Here is a 19,126-nt window from a genome sequence, read left to right as displayed (position 1 = left end):
TAAATGCACAGTTGTTTAATTCTTACTTTTTATTCTTTCAAAGTAAAATTCAGTAGTTTATCAAACGTGCTGTTTGCTTACAATTCAAGATTGCCCTTCATCATTTATTCTAATCTGTTTGAAATCATTTTGCTCTTTTGAATTTGCTTTCCAGTTATTTTTTGTCAAGCAGTCTATTGTATATGTTATGACATTTGGTATTACTGTCTGTTTACTGGTTTGTTTTAGAAGGGTTTTGTTTGTCCGTCCACAAGTCTACGATTGTGTGAGTCAAAATGTCTGCAGGAGTCAGCTGCTTCATGCGCTCCCTGGTTACTTAATTTAACTGCATCAAACGTACGTCACCTTTTGATTTGACGTTTTGCTGGGGCTAGCATATATGTATGCTGTTCACACCCTTGGTTCACAGGGAAAGAGAGAGTCGACTTGCTTTCACCATATTGTGTAATCACATGATAGTTTGGATCATGTTGTTGACTGAGTGGTGATGAAAACGTAATCTCCTGCTGTACTCTCTTTGAGATGATGAGGGATACTGACACTATAAGTCCAAGACGAGAGTTAGAATCTAACTAACACGTCACATGTAACAAACACTTCAAAACGAAGCTTTGTAGCCTATTCTGTCAGCCCCCGTGATCAAATCTGTTTTTGCTGGTTTATTTTGTACAGATGCCCACCTCATAAATTATACATAAAGTTATCAGGAGCTGTTTAGATGCATTGTCTTATTGAATTACCAATAAAACATGCTCAAATTCCATTCCTTGCTTTGTTTCATTTATCTATGTTATTGTTTTGTGTGGGGGGTGTTTTTTTTTGTGTTTTTTTTTTGTTCAAAACCTGACACTGGGGCAAAACTGACAATGGGGAAAAAAGGTCCTATTCTGTAATTTTGTAATTCGGAAGAAATCCCCCCTCCCCGAAAAAAAAAATTAATTAAAAATTTAAAAATAATTCTTTCCCACCCCTCACGCACATCAAACCTTTTCAGTTGGCAGGACATTTTGAATTTTGCCCGGGCAGTGGCCGAAGCCTATTCTTATCGATTTTAGACCACCAAGGGATCTTTAACGCGCGCAACTTGCACACAGACCCTCCGAGCTTTTTCGCCCTTGTCCGAGAAGGCAGGGTGTAGATTTTCCTACCAGAAGATCAGGGGAGTGGCTGAAAGTCAGTAGTAAGAATGGGCCAATTAGGAACAGCAGTAGAAAGGCTTCAGAAAGAGCCAGGAGCCCAGAGAAGGGGGCAAAGGAGGTACGGGGTGGGGGGCAGAATGAGGAGACGAAAACAGACAACAGAACATTGCTAAAGAGCAGGAAAGGATGTGAAAGGAGACAATTTTAGAGAAGAAAAATTTTCCGTCGCTACCCGGATTCGAACACAAAACCTTGGAATGAGAGGCCAACACCTTAACCTCTAGGTCAAGAGATCGAGCCCCCCGTCGTGGATTCGAATCCTGTCAGGGACCCGATGTTATAGTGTCCTTCGGAAAGGCTTTATGTAGAGAGAGAGAGAGAGAGAGAGAGCGACAGACAGACAGACAAAAAAAGATTTGGGGAAAAAAGGGGGGGCTCTCGTGGCCTAGAGGTTAAGGTGTTGGCCTCACATTCAAAGGTCCCGGGTTCGAATCCGGGTAGCGACCGAAACATTTTCTTCTCTAAAATTGTCTCCTTTCACCTCCTTTCCTGCTCTCTAGCAATGTTCTGTAGTCTGCTTTCATTTTCACTTTCTGCCCCCACCCCCTCACCTCCTTTGCCCCCTTCTCTAGACTCCTGACTCTTTCTGCAGCCTTTCTACTGCTACTTCTTGGCTCCTCCTTACTGCTGTCTTTCTGCCACACCCTTGATCTTCTGGTAGGAAAGATCTACACCTAGCCTTCTCGGACAAGGGCGAAAAATCTTGGAGGGCCCGTGTGCAAGTTGCGCACATTAAAGATCCCTTGGTGGTCTAAAATCAATACGAGTAGGATTCGTCCGCCACCCGGGCGAAATTCAAAATTTCCGACCAACTGAAAATATTAAGTGTGTCCCGCGCGCTCATATGACCTTATGCAGTTGCGAGCGCCGTAAAACACTTTACAAAAACAAAAATAAAAAATCGCGGGTTTGATCGGGACTTTGAGTGCCAACTCATTAAAAGAGGACTAGATCTACTACCACTGCATGGAAGAATCTATTATAGCTCCTGGCAGGCCCAGCTGGAGGGAGAGCAGCGGTCACAGTGAGCAGCGAATCGTATGTGAGACTTCACGAATAATAAATGCTGAAACCAAGAGAGCAGTCCGCTAGCTGTGCACACCCACAAATCAAAATGGATGATAGAAGTGGAGCTTTTAAATGTTCAAAATGTGGCAAACTTTTCTCTGCCAGAATTGGTATCATCAGCCCCAGCAGTAAGCCTAAGCCATGTTAATCTTCAAATCTTGAATTTTTTCTATTTCGCTGGAGAAATATTTTCTTATGTGGGTGTATTGGTCATCAACAGACATTGACGGACGCACTATTATATTATTATTATTATTATTATCATTATTATTACTATGTAACCGACTGCGGGTCAACGTTTAGGTTAGGGTTAAAGTTGTGAATTGTGGTACAACAACTAAACAATCAAGTACAAATGAATATATATATATATTGTCAGACTGGTCGTTGTGTTGTAGTCCGCCAACTTCAGCCGCCTACAAACGGGCAAAATTCAAAATCAATTCTTACCAAACTAAAAATTTTAATGCTTAAATGTGTCCTGCGTGCTCATATGACTTTATGAAGTTGCAAGCGCCGTAAAACACTTACCAATTTAAAAAAGAAAAAAGGAGTCCACCAAGTAGAGCACAGCGGCAGACCAGTTCTTCCTATTGAAGAGGCTTTTACTATCAGCAGCCAATCACTACCTAGAATTATGAAGTTCAATTATTAACTTGCTCAGTACCGTAATTGGTTTTTGAGAAGTTTGGCGTAAAAAAATTTAAGTTTCACAACATGCCACGCTTTTTTCGAGTACAATTCATTGGATATCTTGATAACGGCTCCATAATCTTCCGATTTTGATAGAGCGGACAGATTGTTTCTTGTTTTTGTTTTTTTACGGTTTTGCTTCAGACCTCATGGTCTTGGTTACTCAAAACGGCCAAAAATGTCAGATGGAACCTTGTAATTCTAAAGCAGCTGTGTAAAATTGACTATAGGAAGCTACAGACCATTAACAGTTATATCGATGTTGTTGTTGTTGTTGTTGTTGTTGTTGCTATTGTTATTGCTGCTGCTGATGATGATAATGAAGATGATGATGTTTGCACTGCTGCTGCTAAATCAATAACATTATTATTATTATGTTCTGATGACTATTATGTCCTTGCTGGGAATACTGGGATGGCGCTATATTACTATCAAAGGGAAATAGCCGAGTCAAAAAGGGTTTCCTGCGACGAAGTAGTTTTAAATCGAGTTGTCTTTCTTTTTCAATTCCCGGTAGATTTTCTGTTGGCATTGGCTTCTAAATGGTAAATGTTCTAAAGGGTCAAATAAGTGATACGGATACTTCAGTGTCATACAAAGCAAATGCATTGCACGTTAAGGGTCTCAGTTTTACTTTTATACCTATCATTTGAAACCTAAAGAAAAAGAAAATCATCATCTGGTATTATCCGCTTAGGCCTAGGCTAGCTTAGTGTGTTCAAAATTAGGCCTAATGAAGGGCATAAACTCCGTGGATATGTGCAGTTTGTATCACTGCACACGATTGGCCGTCGTTAACTTCAAGCGGCATCACGTGACGTCAATACACTATGGCGGACGGACAGAGATGACAAAGTGACAAAATGGATGTGTTCAAGTAGTTATAAGAGGTTACGGCTTGCCGCTGTATACATTTATAGATGGATAGGTTTTGACAAACTGTTAGAGAAGATAAAATACCCTTTTGTCTTGAAAGGACTGTTTTTGCTTTGAATTTAAATCCGAATAGTAACAGAGAACAGAGATACTGAATTTTTAAAAGTTAAAGTTTGGCAAGGAATGAACTTTCGGATTTTACGTTTTTAAATTGTCGTCGGCATTTTTGGGATTAGATTCGGGTTCTTGATGAGGCAGTCAGTAAAATCGATAGGTCTAAAATGTATCCAACTAGATCTAGATCTATAAAGGCATATATCGTAATGTTGTCTCTGCCTCCAGTGCGACCTCCAGCTTGTTTACTTGACTTATAAATACCTGTCCTATCCTATGTGAAGGAATACTGACGGACTTTCATTGTGCCCCAAAACATGAAAGAAATGATCGGTGCATGAACATCAACTGAAAGTAATTTCACACGGCCTATATAATTATATATATATTTATACTCTATACTGGAATGGAGCAATAAATCCTGAGAGATGCAAAAAAATGTCAAAACAAAATGGGCCTGGCGAGATATAGATCTAGAATCTAGATCTAGATAGCATATAGATCTAATGACTTCCCGCACTTCTGCTGTGAAGGACATGCAATGCAGATTTTTTTTCGTTTCTCAGTGAAATAATCACAAAGGCCAAAAAAGGATGAGAAATTTTTCTCCGGTGTATTTTTATAAATTCGGGAAGTGAATAAATAAAAAATCGGGCTCCATCATGGGGACCTCGTCTATATCTTTTTTCAGATATCTGCCAACTTTCAACTCTATAGGCCTAGCTGTCAATAGTTTTATGAGAAAAGTGACACATGTGTTTCCAAGTTGCCAAATATAAATAATATAATAAAAACATAGTATATCAGGTCAACTCTAAATGAAATGTTTATGGCAAGTTTAAATGTTGATTTTGCATATATACGTGAATTTAAAAGTATGTAACACATTCTTTTTTCTCATCTTGTGCAGACTTGAACTGGGACCTAATGCAGTAGCAGACAAAGACATGGACCAGAAAATTGTTTTTCGACTGAATGACAATGGTATTGGCCCAGAACTCCTTCAGAATGTTTTGTTAGAGAGAGGCTGGACTGAATATGATCCAGAGGTATGGTAATATGATATTATTTATTTCATTTATTCTGACTACTTGATTCAGACTATTAAAAAAAAAAAAGAAATATTGAATTGCTTGATCCACAGTACCTTAGATTAATCTTTTTTCCTTGACTGGCAACTGGTCATGATAGAGTGTCCTATAATATGTGCTCTTGCAGTTCAGTAACCAGGTTTAACCCTTTAAATGCACTGTAGACATACTTCTTATATGTCTCCGAAATTAATCCCTTGTTTTTTTTCACTGTGATCATATCTAGGGCTGCCTGTTTTTATCTCATTGTTTTCTTTAATTCTATATCTGTCATATATGTTGTTTTTCTATTGAAAGGTCCATGGAGAGGATGGCTGGAACATCTGGTGGAAAACATCCCGGTTTCGGACGAGTGAATACACTAACTTGCTGCCCTGGCAATGGATTAATCATTATCCTCATTGCACATCCATCACAAAGAAGGACTGTTTGTGTCGCAATTTGAGGAAAATGCGCATTGTTCATGGCTGCAGTGTATATAACTTTAGGTAAGTTTTACTGACGTTGTAACATTGTAAAGCTTTATTCCTTCTCAAGTTTGTCTTCCACAAGATCGCTTTTTATTTATCTGTTACTGTGTTGCCTATCAAATTCTACTCAGAATATAAATCAATCCATTTTGTAGAATAGAATTCTCTGACTTACTATGAGGTTTGTAGTTTTCAATGATACTGGCGATCGAAAGAAAGGCATCTCTCAAATTGTGTCACAGAGCTTGAACTCACTGTCGCTGATTTTCAAACTTCAGATAATTTTGTCATAAAGCAAATCATAACATTGATGAAACAATTAGTATTTTCTCTGCTCTTCTCCAGCCCAGTAGCTTACAACCTTCCGAATGACTACACCAAATTTGTGTCGGAGTACGCCAGTTTACGCCAACCGAAGGACAAGCAAAGCGGTCGAAAAATGTGGATTTGCAAACCGGCTGAGTCTTCCAGAGGTCGGGGTATATTTATTTTCAAGGAACTCTCAGAGCTGCAGTATGACTGTAATGCGGTTGTCCAGGAATATATCAAAGACCCTTTATTGATAGGTAAGCCTTTTATTTACTTTGTTGTTGCTCTTTTTATATATGTGCAATCATGATGTATTATCAATAATTTGTTAAAAATGAAAATGGCTTTTGGTTGCTTGAAAATTAATTGTTCTAAAGAAGGCGAAACATTAAAAATTAATAATAAAGTCTTTTCTTAGTGATTTTTTTTTGTTGGCATCAAAAGGACTAGCCATTGTTAAAACGACTCTGCGACCCCTCTAAATGCTGCCCTCTTTCTCTTCTTAATTGTTTTCACTTTCTTCCTCCTATGCTCTATTTTTATCCCTAGTTCCTTTTCTCCTTTACTCTTCATTCCGTCTTGTCTACTCCTTTCTCTTTGTCCCCTTTTCCCCTTTTCTCTTTCTGTAATTCCTCTTTCTTTTTCTCCCTAACGAAATCCCCCTCCCCCTCCCAATTCTCCTTTTGTACTACTGTTTTCCTTTTTTTCTCTCTCTCTTGGTATCTACCCCTCTCAACACCCCCCCCTCTCCCACCACTATTTCCCCTTGTGCTCTACTCCTCACCTTATCGTCTGTTTAGTCTCCACAATTCCTTTTTTTCCTTACGTCTCCTCCCCTTTCTTCCTTCTCCCTTTCCCTGCCCTTCCTAAATTGTTTCTTTTACCTCCTTCCCTTTCTCTCTTTCACCTCCCATTGACTTCTGTCTCATACACCACATCATCCCTCTTTCCTCTTTTTTTGTTCCCCCCCAATCCTCCAACTAGCTTATCCTCTTTTCCTGCTTCACTTTGTCTCCTTTCGCCCTCACCCCCCCCCCCCCCCCCCACCCCTTCCAGCCACTTCCCCTTCCAAAAAATAACAACAACAACAAAACCCCCCCCCCAAAAAAAAAACAACACCTTTCTCCCATTTTGACCCTTTCTCTCCTTGCTCTCCTGTTTTTGTACACCCCCCCCCCCTCCCCCAATCTCATTCTCCCGTTTCTTAACTTTCTAAATCCTTTTCTCTCTTTGAATTTAATTATGCTCTCTTTTATGATTATTATTGGTGTGAATTGCTGAAAAGCTCCGGTTGAACTCTGAATAAAATTTGAAGACCATTTCATTTGGGAAAATGATTTTAAAAAATTAAATAATTCAAGATTACAATATGAATTGCAGAATTGCTTCCTTCTCACACCACAGTTTCAGCAATGATGGCAATAACGAGATAGCACGGACACAGGGATTAGATACCTGGTTTGTTTTTAGCCACATTAGCTCTAGACCAAATGTGTGTGTGATCTAGATGCATATTGTAGTCTTAAGTTGCAAATAATGATAGTAGCTGCATTGGAATGGGGAAAGCAGAATTATGATTTCTGAGTTAAAAGTACTCTGGTGTAAGAACTGTCTGTTCTATAGTCTATCTATTGCAAGTTAGTCTGTGACCTTGCTGTTCCATGTTCTATTATTTTTTTTCCCAGTCGGATGAGATTGAATAACCTTAGCTGTATTGATCATGTTTTTTAGCTGCATTTCCATCAAGACATGCCTCTCCCCCCCCCCTTCCCCCACCCCACCTGCCCATCCCACCTTTTTTTTTAAGACAAGAAAGAAAAAAATGTTCCGATTCCACCCCATAAATCATTGAAAAAAAATGTACTACTTTCATTGTATAAAAAAGAACTGAAGCTAAAAAAACACACCCAAAGAGAAGGACAAAAAGTAGCTTTGAGTGGTGAGATACAGTTGAAGGAATTTATATGTCTCAGTGCTGGGAATTTCCTTACCTCTGCATTGTTCTTTGATAGTATGAGTTATGTTGCATCTCTAGATAAAAAGTATTTGATAGTAGAAAAAATATGGGTGCAAATTAATTTTGTCTCGGTAAATGAGGTCTGATGTTGCGAAAATCATACACTGTTTCATTGTAACTTTTTTTTTCAACATAATTGTTTGGTTATTAAAAGTAAATTGGCATTTCCAGCAATGCTCTTGATTGTTTGAGTGGACATTGATATAATTGCAGTGTTATTTTAAAAAAGAAACTTTTTATTGTAGTAAGTTGCTATTGTCATCTGTCATAGATTTTACAGCAGAATGTACTGATTCTCTAGATACTTGTTCAATGTGGAAAGGTTACAGATCTTTAAGGCACTTGTTTGTTATAATTTTTATATATATGTTAGAACCAGCTTGTCTTGGGTTAGGCGCAGTGATGATATTTTATACCATAGATTATTGTAGTCATAGCTGCAGTAGTATGCTACATTTTAAAGACATGATGTAGGAATGTTTCTACTATGTGTGAGTCTTTCTCCTCCATATCTTTAATGAAGAATCATGTCTGAGAACAATAACCAAAAAACCCCCCCAAATGGTCATGTTTTTCAGTTAACCAAGTGTAAAACATTTAGCAAGTGGTTGTAGAGTACCACTGGTAGGTCTTATTGCACTTCTTTTCTTTTCCTATGGTCTACCTTTTCCTATGGTCTACCTTTTCCATGCTTTAAATGAACGTTAAAGTGTTGATGTACTCTGATCTTCTTTATCGAAAAGGATTAAGAATATTCTCATTGTCAACAGTTTATAGTCTGCGGTTTCCAATTTACATAAAACTCATTGTAGTCTTTTCACTTTCATTTTTCAACCAAAACTGACACCAAGTGTTTTTTGTTTTCACAATTTTTAAATCTCGATACATTTTTGTAGTTTACTCTGACTTGATTAAGAATCAACATTTACATCAAGATACTCCAAGTAACTTTGTGTAGATATCTTTTTCGTGATAGGATATAGATGAGTATGAAAAAGGTAAGCGCCAGTGAAAGTGGACCTTTTTTTTGCCTGTAAAAGATGGAGAATTGTGTAAAGTGCTGTTTTTTTCCCTTTGAATTCAAGTTTCAAGACTTATTGGATATTGATGAATGTGCTGGGTTGGCAGCTTTGTAGAGATGGAGGAAAGTGTTTAGCTACAGCAGAGCAAGTATCTACTTCATATGTTTAGCCAACGGTAAAAAAAAAAAACTTTATGAGAGAGGTTATAGAATGATACAAACTTATGATGTTCAAAATGTATTTCTTTACAGGCACAAATTTTCTCATAAACTGAATTTCCCCTATACTAGAAATGACTTTTTAGCCATTTTCTAACCAAAATTATTATACCCCAAGCTTCAAACATTTTTATGGAAGTTAATGATAGAGATGATCACTGTGTTTTGTATTCTTGGTGGGGGGGGGGGGAATTATTCTTTCTTTCTGAGTTGAAGTAGTGTAGCCTTATTTCTTCTTTGTTTCTGAGATGAAGTGGCATCGGTAGTAGCTAGTGGTTAGGCTACTGGACTCGTAATCGTGAGATTGCGGGTTCAGGGTTTGAGCCTCAGCTTGGTCCGACGTTGTGTCCTTGGGAAAGGCACTTTACACAAATTGTCCAGTCGACTTAGTCCTTTTCGAAGATGGATGTTAAACTCTGAGATCTTACATCCAAAATAACCTAATAGTGTTGTGGCATTAAATCTATGCCATTTCACCTTTTTTTCTGAGATGAAGGCTAGAAAAATTTGTACTTAGGTTATGTAACTGTAGAAAGGTTTTGATAAACACATAGCCCAGATCAGTTCACTCCACCATCCAGCCCACTCTCTTTCTCACCCCCACCCCCACAGCATACACTTGGAGAGAAACACATTGTTGCACACATTTACACACATATATATATGCACTCACTTTGTCACACTTATATACTTGCACACGTACACATACATAGAACTGTTTCGATCTCTTATGTCCACATCTTTGTATTTTAGTTCCAAGGATATTTAATCCTAGGAAGTGTGAGCATTCTCTGTTGATATATATATATAGTCATATTTTGTCCTTACTGATTCAAGGTGCTTGAATCATTGAACAATTTACGAAAGAACTTTTCAAATTGTATGGTGAGAGCTCAGAGTAGTCCATCCATGACCCCTGTTGAAAGGGTCAAAGGGTCTTACTTGTGAGAGCCCCTAGGGTGAAGGGTAAAAACGAAAAAAAAAATGTGGACTGCTTTATTTTTTCAATTCAAATAGTCATAAGACTGAACTGTTAATTTCTTACAGCTTGAGAGAGTTTAGGAACTGTCTTCCGAATAGCAAGGCAGGTTCAGGGTCTGAAGGGTAAAGATAATTTATGTGACCATAATTACTTATTGTGTATTATATTGTCAAACCATGCATGGGCTAGAGGAACCCAAAATTTGTTGATTCATGTTTATCTTGAGTCTGACACACTGGATTTGATTTGAAATCTTCCATGGCTATTTTTCTTGATGAAAGTGTAAAGTTATGCCCTCTTTAAATTAGTTTTCCATAATTGAATATTTTGATGGTTGCTTTGAAAGATGATCAAGCTCTAGGAAGTCGTTATCTAAATTCTTGTGTGTGCTTTCTTAAAACTGAGATTTTAAAAACGAATTTTCCTCTTTTACATACACATACTCTTATTTTCTTTATTTTCCAATCTGTGCAGTTTAAGTTCTGCGAAAATAGAAATATCTTGATTTAGAAAAATATCAACAAATTAAACTTTTGGACCCAACAGATCATAATATGTGGTCTATAGATCTATGTAAATTACCTTTGAATACCCTAACAAAAGTACTCTGATGACGACCAGCATGAGGATTTTGATAAAGGTCTATTGGTGATAAAAGGTGAATGACTACTTTTATAAAATGTGCAATATACTGTCATGATAGTGAGCTGAGAAACATTTAAGTGGGTTTCAAAAAGGCAACAGGGCTGATGCGGAGTAAATTTTATCTATTTGTTAAAGACATTTTTTCCGTATGAATTGCATAGGTTCATGCATTCCTTTGTGTTGAAAAGTCCTGTAATTCAGTTTCAATTCTATTTTTGCCTTTTGTTGTTCCAGTTTTTCGCAGCAACAGTAGCCTACTTATCTCATCATGTCAAAGGACTGTTGCTCTCATGTTTGGTTTTGTTGGTTAGTACGTCGTTATTATTTGCATCTTTTATTTATTTCTTTTTCAGTGTTGATTTTGTCCCTTTTCAGGTGCTGGGGAAATTTGATCGATGTCTTGTTTACTGGCAGTAAACTCCTGCTTCACAACTCCCATTCACAGGTGGCTACAAATTTGACCTGCGGGTGTATGTTGCAGTATGCAGCTTCCATCCACTCCAGATCTACGTGCATGAGGAAGGTTTGGTGCGTTTTGGTACGGAGAAGTACGACCTGGACCGGCCAGACAATGTGTTTGCTCATTTGACAAATACCAGCATTAACAAATTCAGGTGACTCTTTTTCTAAAGTGAAGGTTTCAAAATTAAAACTGAAAATGTTAATATGACCTTTGATTTGCAATTGTGAGCACGGTAAAAGACCAACTAACAATAAAGTGTGGGTGGTTGACGGGTGCTCTGGTGTGGTTTGCTTCTTGTTTCCTATGAAACATCTATCGTCCTTATCTCCCCTTCTTCTTTTTTATGTTTGTTACTCTTTTGTAACACCTCTAGACTTCTTGCGCTCATATGACCTTATGCAGTTGCGAGCGCCGTAAAACCTCTACTAAAAAAACTAATCTAAACAATAAAGTGAAGGCTTAATGTTGTGGTACATTTGACTGTCTGTTCATGAAAAATCTTGCTCTCGTACATATTCTCTATTTATGGCTTTGTCATGGATGGAGGCACCTCTGTCGTTGTCTCTTTTTATTTTGAAAGACAGACACATAGACACACACACACAAGCACACTCAGAGAAAGAGAGATAATGTGATAAAGAATGAAAATATATATTGTGTCCTTAAGGGTCCTCATATTATTATTATATTTTTCTGTACTAGTAAAGGTATGTTCCTGTTTGTCATATTTTTTCTGTAACTGCACATGTAGTTTTTCAAAACCGGGTTCTATATGACCACACAACTGTTACAGTAAACTTTCACATATAATATAACACTAAGTGGCTTTGGACAGAAGAGGGAAAGCCAGTGGGTGGTTCAATAATAGCAACGAGAACCATAATTCTGATAGGTCCTATTTCTTTTCTTTCCCCTGTAGATGGGTGGGTGACAGGTGCTCTGGTGCAAATTTCTCCTTTTTTTCCCTATGAAACATCTTTTAACCTTATCTATCCTCTTTCTTTTCTTTTTATATCATTCATTAGTAACACCTCTAATCTTTTGCACTTTTACGATGTACATTGTGTTGTGAGTGTCGTAAAACTCATACTTTAACTAAAATCCCTCTGTTGTATCTGTCTGCCTGTCTGTCTGTCTGTCTGTCTGTCTATCTGTCTGTCTGTCTGTCTGTGTGTCTGTCTGTCTGTCTGTCTGTCTTGCCCTAAATAACCAAATTTTGTATTGATGTGCTACTCTTTACTACTCAAACTGAAACAAGTATTCTGAAATTCAGTTTCTTTTTATTTCCTTTCATCGTAATAATGCAGCCCTGGGTACACAGCAGACAAAGACCAGGTGGGGCATGGTTGTAAGTGGACCATCTCCCAGCTGCGTCGCTACTTCTCTCAGAACAACGTTTGCGACACTCTTCTGTGGCAGCGGATAGCAAACATCATCACACTGACCATGCTAATGCAGGCTCCAACTGCTCCAAGGGTGAGACATGTGCTCCGTACCGCTATGTTTGTTAATTAATTCCAAGGGTGAGACATTGTGTTTGTTAATGCCAAGGGTGAGACGTTATGCTTGTTAATGCCAAGGGTGAGACATTATGTTTGCTAATGCCAAGGGTGAGACATGTGCACCATTATGTTTGTAAATGCCTAGGGTGAGACATTATGTTTGTTGATATGAAAGGTGAGATATGTGCACCGTTATGTTTGTTTATGCCAAGGGTGAGATATGTGCACCGTTATGTTTGTTAATGCCAATGGTGAGACAGTGTGCACCGTTATGTTTGTTAATACAAAGGGGGGGACATGTGAATAGTTATGTTTGTTAATTAATGCCCAGGGTGAGGCTTATGCACTATTTTCTTTGTTAATTAATGCCAAGGGTGAGACATGGGCATGCCCCATTATGTTTGGTAATATGAAGGGTGAGATATGTATACCGTTATGTTTGTTAGTGCCAAAGGTGAGACATGTGCATGCACTGTTATGTTTCTAATGCCAATGGTGAGACACAGTGTACCGTTATGTTTGTTAATCAATGCCAAGGGTGAGATATGTACATCGTTATGTTTGTTAATGCCAAGGGTGAGACATGTGCACTATTATGTTTGTTAATTAATGTCAAGGATGAGACTTGTACACCGTTATATGTTTGTTAATGCCAAGGGTGATACATGCGCACCGTTATGTTTGTTACTTAATGTTAAGGGTGAGATTTGTGCACTATTATGTTTGTTAATACCAAAGGTGAGACTTGTACTTGCACCGTTATGTTTGTTAATGCCAAGGGTGAGACAATGTGCACCTTTATGTTTGATAATGCCAAGGGTGAGACATATACATACAGCATTATGTTTGTAAATGCTCTTTTTTGTGTGTGTGTGGTAAAAGTCCACTTACAGTTCGTAAGTAGAGGAGGCGAGAGAGAGGGTGTTTGAGAGAGACGGAGAGGGTGTTTGAGAGAGACGGAGAGAAAGGAGAGAGGGAAGAGAGAGAGAGAGAGAGAGAGATTACGTTATTTGTTAAGTAGGCCTACTACTTGTACTCCATGTGAACTTGGCTTTGATCGTCACTTTCAGCAAGTGCAAAGAAAATTTAAAGTTTAAGTCTAATAAATTTCTCCTATTTTGTCCTGTTCTCACTGGTTTAAATTGTGAACATTCTGTCGTGTTCTCACTGGTTTAAATTGGGAACATTCTGTCGTATTCTCACTGGTTTAAATTGTGAATATTCTGTCATGTTCTCACTGGTTTAAATTGTGAACATTCTGTCATGTTCTCTCTGGTTTAAATGGTGAACATTCTGTTGTGTTCTCACTGGTTTAAATGGTGAACATTCTGTCGTGTTCTCTCTGGTTTAAATTGTGAATATTCTGTCATGTTCTCACTGATTGTGAACATTCTGTCATGTTCTCACTGGTTTAAATGGTGAACATTCTGTCATGTTCTCACTGGTTTAAATTGTGAACATTCTGTCGTATTCTCACTGGTTTAAGTTGTGAATATTCTGTCATGTTCTCACTGGTTTAAATTGGGAACATTCTGTCGCGTTCTCACTTGTTTAAATTGTGAATATTCTGTCTTGTCTCAGGTGAGTAACTGCTTTGAGCTGTACGGGTTCGACGTCCTCATAGACAACAGCATGAAGCCGTGGCTGCTGGAGGTGAACTTTAGCCCATCGCTGAGCTCCGACTGTCACGCTGACGTCATTTCCAAGAAGGCAATGCTTCATGACCTGTTGGATCTCATCTCCTGCCCCGAGTCTGGTCTGGGTCACGTTCCTGAGATATACAGCACGTCCCGGCGAGGAAGGAGAGGAGGTAAATAGACCATCAGTGATTTATTTATAGAGGCACCAGCCATCCATGTCCAGGTGCTGTTTTAGCCAGGAGGTAAATAATGTAAATGTAAAAATGTAAAGTTTTTACGCCACCGTTTCAGACCGAAGGGCTAGAACCCAAATGGCCGCTGGATCGGAAAAGTAAAGTAAGTACGCCACCGTTTAACACTTTTTGGATTCTATAGGAGGCAGGCTGCTTCGATCTGGCTTGAGAGGGATACAACATCCCAACAGAAAAGTTTTATACCCCCATTGATTGACACTTTTTAGGTTCTTTAGGATGCAGAATGTTTCAGTTCAGGCTAAGGGGGATACAACTTCTAAGCAGAAATGTGGAGTCACTCGACAGTTCTCCACCAAACTCATGTATCCTGCGTGTGATGGTGAAGCACCAAACAGCTGCATCAGAAATGCTGGTTGAACAGGAGGCGGGGCAGTTGTGTCCATGTTATAAGATTAGATCCTCTTTCATCAATCAATTTTTGCAACGCAAAATATTTGGGTGGGTTAGAGCGAAATCCTGTATTTTTTTTCTTTCCCTTTGTTATTTCTATTTATTTGTCTTCCTTTCCTCCTGCACTTTTAATGGCCTCTATTGTGTGGATGTGCTTCTATTTACTCAAAATACAAAACTTGAATGTACAGCTCTATACCGACACATTCACTTTTGTACACATGACTTTGTGAGGAAACAAGATTGGTCTTGAAGGTTTGTGTGATTTTTAATAAGAATAGCAGCCTCTAAAGGCCATCTATGATTAAAATTTCCCCCCATGTTTACCCAGTTTGACCATGCATAAGTCATATAAAAAGTTTACTTCATTTTTTCAAATATTTATTTTTCCGACTTTAAATTACATCTTCTCCTTTACTTTTGATCTGAATGGCTGTATTTTGTTACACAATGTACATCTGTAGGTAACCTTTACTGAAAGAAAGGCCTTTTTGAAGATAATAAGAAAATAATATTTCAATCAGTGTGAACCTCCTCCCTCCCCCTGTCCTCCCGAAAATGTTTTGTTCACGGCAAGCAGTTGGAAAATTTTCAGTAGCATGACTTTATCTCTAAACAAGGGAGGGAGTACTTGACATTTTGCTCTGCTGGTCCTGAAATTTTTAAAACTTTAAGGTAAAAGCAATTATTGGCAGTCATTTCGCAGCAATTATGAGATAGAGAACGTTGTTTGGTTGCTGTGAATACATAAATCCCTGCAGGACGTAGCTACAGAAGAGGAGAGGTAGTTTCAGTGTGATCTGTCTGTGGATGGTGTCTTGCACTCTGTTGATTGAGTGAATGATAAAATGTCCTTTTTTTTTCTTTTCTTGAAAAAATTCTCTTGCACTCTTAGTTTTAGTAGAGGTTTTACGGCGCACGCAACTGCATAAGGTCATCTGAGCGCCGGAAGATTAGAGGTGTTACAAGAGAGTAACAAACGTAAAAAAGAAGAAGGGGAGATAAGGACGATAGATGTGTGATAGGAAAGAAGAAGCAAACCACACCAAAGCACCCGCCAACCACCCACTCTTGCACTCTGTTTATTAAGTGAATTATAAAATGTCCTTTTTTTTCTAAAATTCAGCTACCTACAGCGAACCAGGGATGTCCAGCCGCAGTAGAAGCAGTCAAATCTCTTCCGGTTCAACTGTCATTTCAGCCCATTCGGAAAAATCATTAATTCACAGACGGGGTAAGAAACCGAGTTTTGCTCCAAATCGAGCTCTGCCTGTGAGACACGCCCCCATCAACAGATACAGATCGAGCAAACCTTTGGAAAACCTGGCAAGTAAAAAAAATCCCCAAGATCTGACGAACAGTATGGAGTCTTTGAACAACTTCTTTCATCGGGATAGCCCTTTGTTCCGAGATCGGATGCATACGTACGGGGGCAGGCAGGAAATGCCCACGCCAGGGCAACGGGATGATAATGGTGGGAGTTTGACGGTACGAACCGATGCGGGCTTGTTGCAGGTGGAGTCGAAAGCATCACTTCTGTCAGACAGTGGCTTATCGAGTCTGTCCAGTGTGGTGGATGGTAACAACAATGTCAGTGGGCCAAATGATAGCGGCACACGGCCTGTGGCTCCCTCAAAGAGTGACAGCAGCCACCAACACCAACACAGTCAAAACTCGCTTTCTAACGGAAGCAGATGTGACACGCCCATGCCGTTGACTCAAGATGGTTCGAGACAGTCACAGATATTTACGGACTCGAGCTTTAGTTTAGGTGGTGATACCCCGAGGCAGCTAAGGCTGCAAACCGGTAACAGTCCTATTTGTAGAGGTGAGAATTCTTTAGGGAAGTTATATTCAAGTAAACTGATGTCACTCCGTCCTGTTACGCCCTTGTTAAAAAGACCGGTCCACAGTTCCCCTGATTGCAAACGTTTGCCTGTAGAGGAATATCAAGGAATGAATTACAGCACTCAGCAGGTGGACAGCCAGGAGAAACAACTCCAAGCTGATAAGCTGTCCAGTACATATGCATTCCGGTCGAGCCTGCAGCGGAACAGGGAGATGAGAGAGCTGCTTCCTCCCTCGGTGAAGAATCCAGGAAAAAATGGGAAACCACCTTTAACCCGAATAGCGAGGAAAAAAGTTGGGAACTTTTATTTGGTGTTCCCGTTTAACGAGCACACTCAGCAAATAGCTCATGGGAAACTCGATCCAAAACAGATCATTAAAGAGCTACAGAAGCAGCAAAGGGCAACTGAGAATGCACAGAGGGAGTCTGAGTCTTCTTCCACAAACGAACCCTGGGGAGTGAGAATATGGGCCCCTCTCCGCACCAGTGAAGGAGAATAGAGAGAGAGAATGACCACTATCCAGTCTTGTACACTTGTCTCAAAAGCTTTAGACGCCCAATGCGCTTTGTTTTTGTTAATTCTTTATTATGATTTTATTAAGAGAAAGAAGTCTTTATCACTTTAATCATATACAGTAAAACATGACTAGAGCGGCACCCGCATCCGTTCAGCGGGACCTTACCGGAGCCCCCCTTTTTTTTCCTTATGTAAACTCAATTACTTATGCTTGGATATATAGTGGGGCAAGGAAAGTCCGGAACTCGGACACAGCGGGAGAGATCAAGCGAGCTCTAGCTGGGGGGGGGGGGGGGGGGGAGGAGGCTGAAGCGGGCTCCCAACAGACAGTCAGCGGTGCAGCATTGTGATTGGCTAGTCCAGTGATGAGAAAGGTGGGGTAGGCGGTAGGCCTAGAAAGAGATGGGGCAGAGAGAGAGAGATGGTGCTGAGAGATGCGTTACGTGAAACACTCCTAAAGTGATGTAGATCTATGCAGTAGAATATGACTGTAGCGGCACCCACGGCAGCGGGACTTTCCCTACAGCGGGACATGCAAACTCAATTACCTGTGCTCGGGTTTTACGGGGCAAGTAAAGGCCAGTACTTGGATACAGCGGGAGAGATCGAACGAGCTCTAGTTGTGAGGAAGGGGGTGGGGGGTGGGGGGCTGTAGGCAGGATCCTAAAAGGCAGTCAGCCGTGCGGCATTGTGATAGGCCAGTCCAGTGATGAGGGAGGTGGGGCAGGCAGCAGAGAGAGAGATGGTGCGGAGAGACACGTTACGTGACCAACTAAAAGAAGAGAAGAGGGTGTAGTGTGTGATTCCTGATTAATTGAAATGCGGTCGTTGATGCTCGGGCATATGCACACATCCACTTCACCAGTTCTACAGTAGGCCTACCAGTATGATAGACAGCACAAGCAACAAACCGAGAAAAAGACTAAAGGAATTGCTTCTCACTCGAATTAACGGCCGAGATAACCAACGAAGTTGACAATAAAAGGAAGACTAATATAAAGCGCAAGTTTTATTGATTAGTATAGATTGTGAAGCGCATGGTGCCTGCTGTTGAGCGGGATTTGGGTTATACAAATGCTATCTATTATTATATTGAAAGGATGTAATCGTGTAGGTATTTAGGAATTTTTCGGTAATTTCCCCTTTGCATTCCTATAGCGGGAACTCGCCAACAGCGGGATTTTTCTTCTGGAACCAAAAGTCCCGCTATAGCCGTGTTCTACTGTATATAAATATTTATGTTGTTCACCAAAGTCAGTGATGACAATCAGACTGAGATGAGATGGGTATAATTCCAGTGTATATATTTATATAACAATCAGATTTCTTTCCAACTGAAACCTTTAACTTCTTATATGGTTGAGGATTTTTTTCTATTGAGCTTTGGCAATCTTATTTGCAATAGTATTTATTAATATATATGTATTTAATACTATTACAATCTAATAATTCATCACATATTGAATATTTGTGATAGATATCATTTGACTCTTTTGAGCATTATCTAATCATACTTGTTTTGTACCCTGTACTTTACTTCTTCTTATACTCTCTACTGTGGTAACTTATCATTTTTGAGAATTTTATCACGTACAATGTTTTTGGCTACGTGAAGAATACTACAGCCATAAAAGAACACATGAGGAACCTGTCACTGTTCTGGTGTACCTTTTGTTCGTTTTGAGGAGAACGCAAGTCATATTGTTCATTAGCTTTGTAATGCTTTAAACCTGCAAGTCATATTCAGTGTAGTAGTGTAGCTGTGCTTTCTGGAGGTTGAGAATAGTCAGTTTTGTTGAATTGAGGT

General features: G+C 39.4%; 1 protein-coding gene across 3 annotated transcripts; it reads left to right on the top strand.

The window, feature by feature from the left end:
- The first annotated feature begins 3,752 nt into the window (after positions 1-3,752).
- LOC101858290 (tubulin polyglutamylase TTLL13P) lies at positions 3,753-17,362 on the top strand. 3 transcript variants are annotated; one of them, XM_005103977.3, is made up of 8 exons: positions 3,753-3,850; positions 4,861-4,999; positions 5,339-5,529; positions 5,857-6,077; positions 11,150-11,318; positions 12,475-12,643; positions 14,251-14,479; positions 16,080-17,362. In XM_005103977.3, the coding sequence occupies exons 1-8, from the start codon at positions 3,828-3,830 to the stop codon at positions 17,300-17,302; spliced, it is 2,364 nt and encodes a 787-aa protein (XP_005104034.1). In that variant the 5' UTR covers positions 3,753-3,827; the 3' UTR covers positions 17,303-17,362. The 3 variants fall into 3 exon arrangements, with proteins under 3 accessions (XP_005104034.1, XP_005104036.1, XP_012941168.1); XM_005103979.3 differs by having other exon boundaries at positions 3,768-4,304; XM_013085714.2 differs by lacking the exon at positions 3,753-3,850 and having other exon boundaries at positions 4,476-4,999.
- Positions 17,363-19,126: the final 1,764 nt, after the last annotated feature.

Source organism: Aplysia californica, unplaced genomic scaffold (genome assembly GCF_000002075.1).
Source record: "Aplysia californica isolate F4 #8 unplaced genomic scaffold, AplCal3.0 scaffold00399, whole genome shotgun sequence".
NCBI lineage: Eukaryota > Metazoa > Mollusca > Gastropoda > Aplysiida > Aplysiidae > Aplysia > Aplysia californica.
This window is presented reverse-complemented; position numbering and strand designations above follow the sequence as displayed.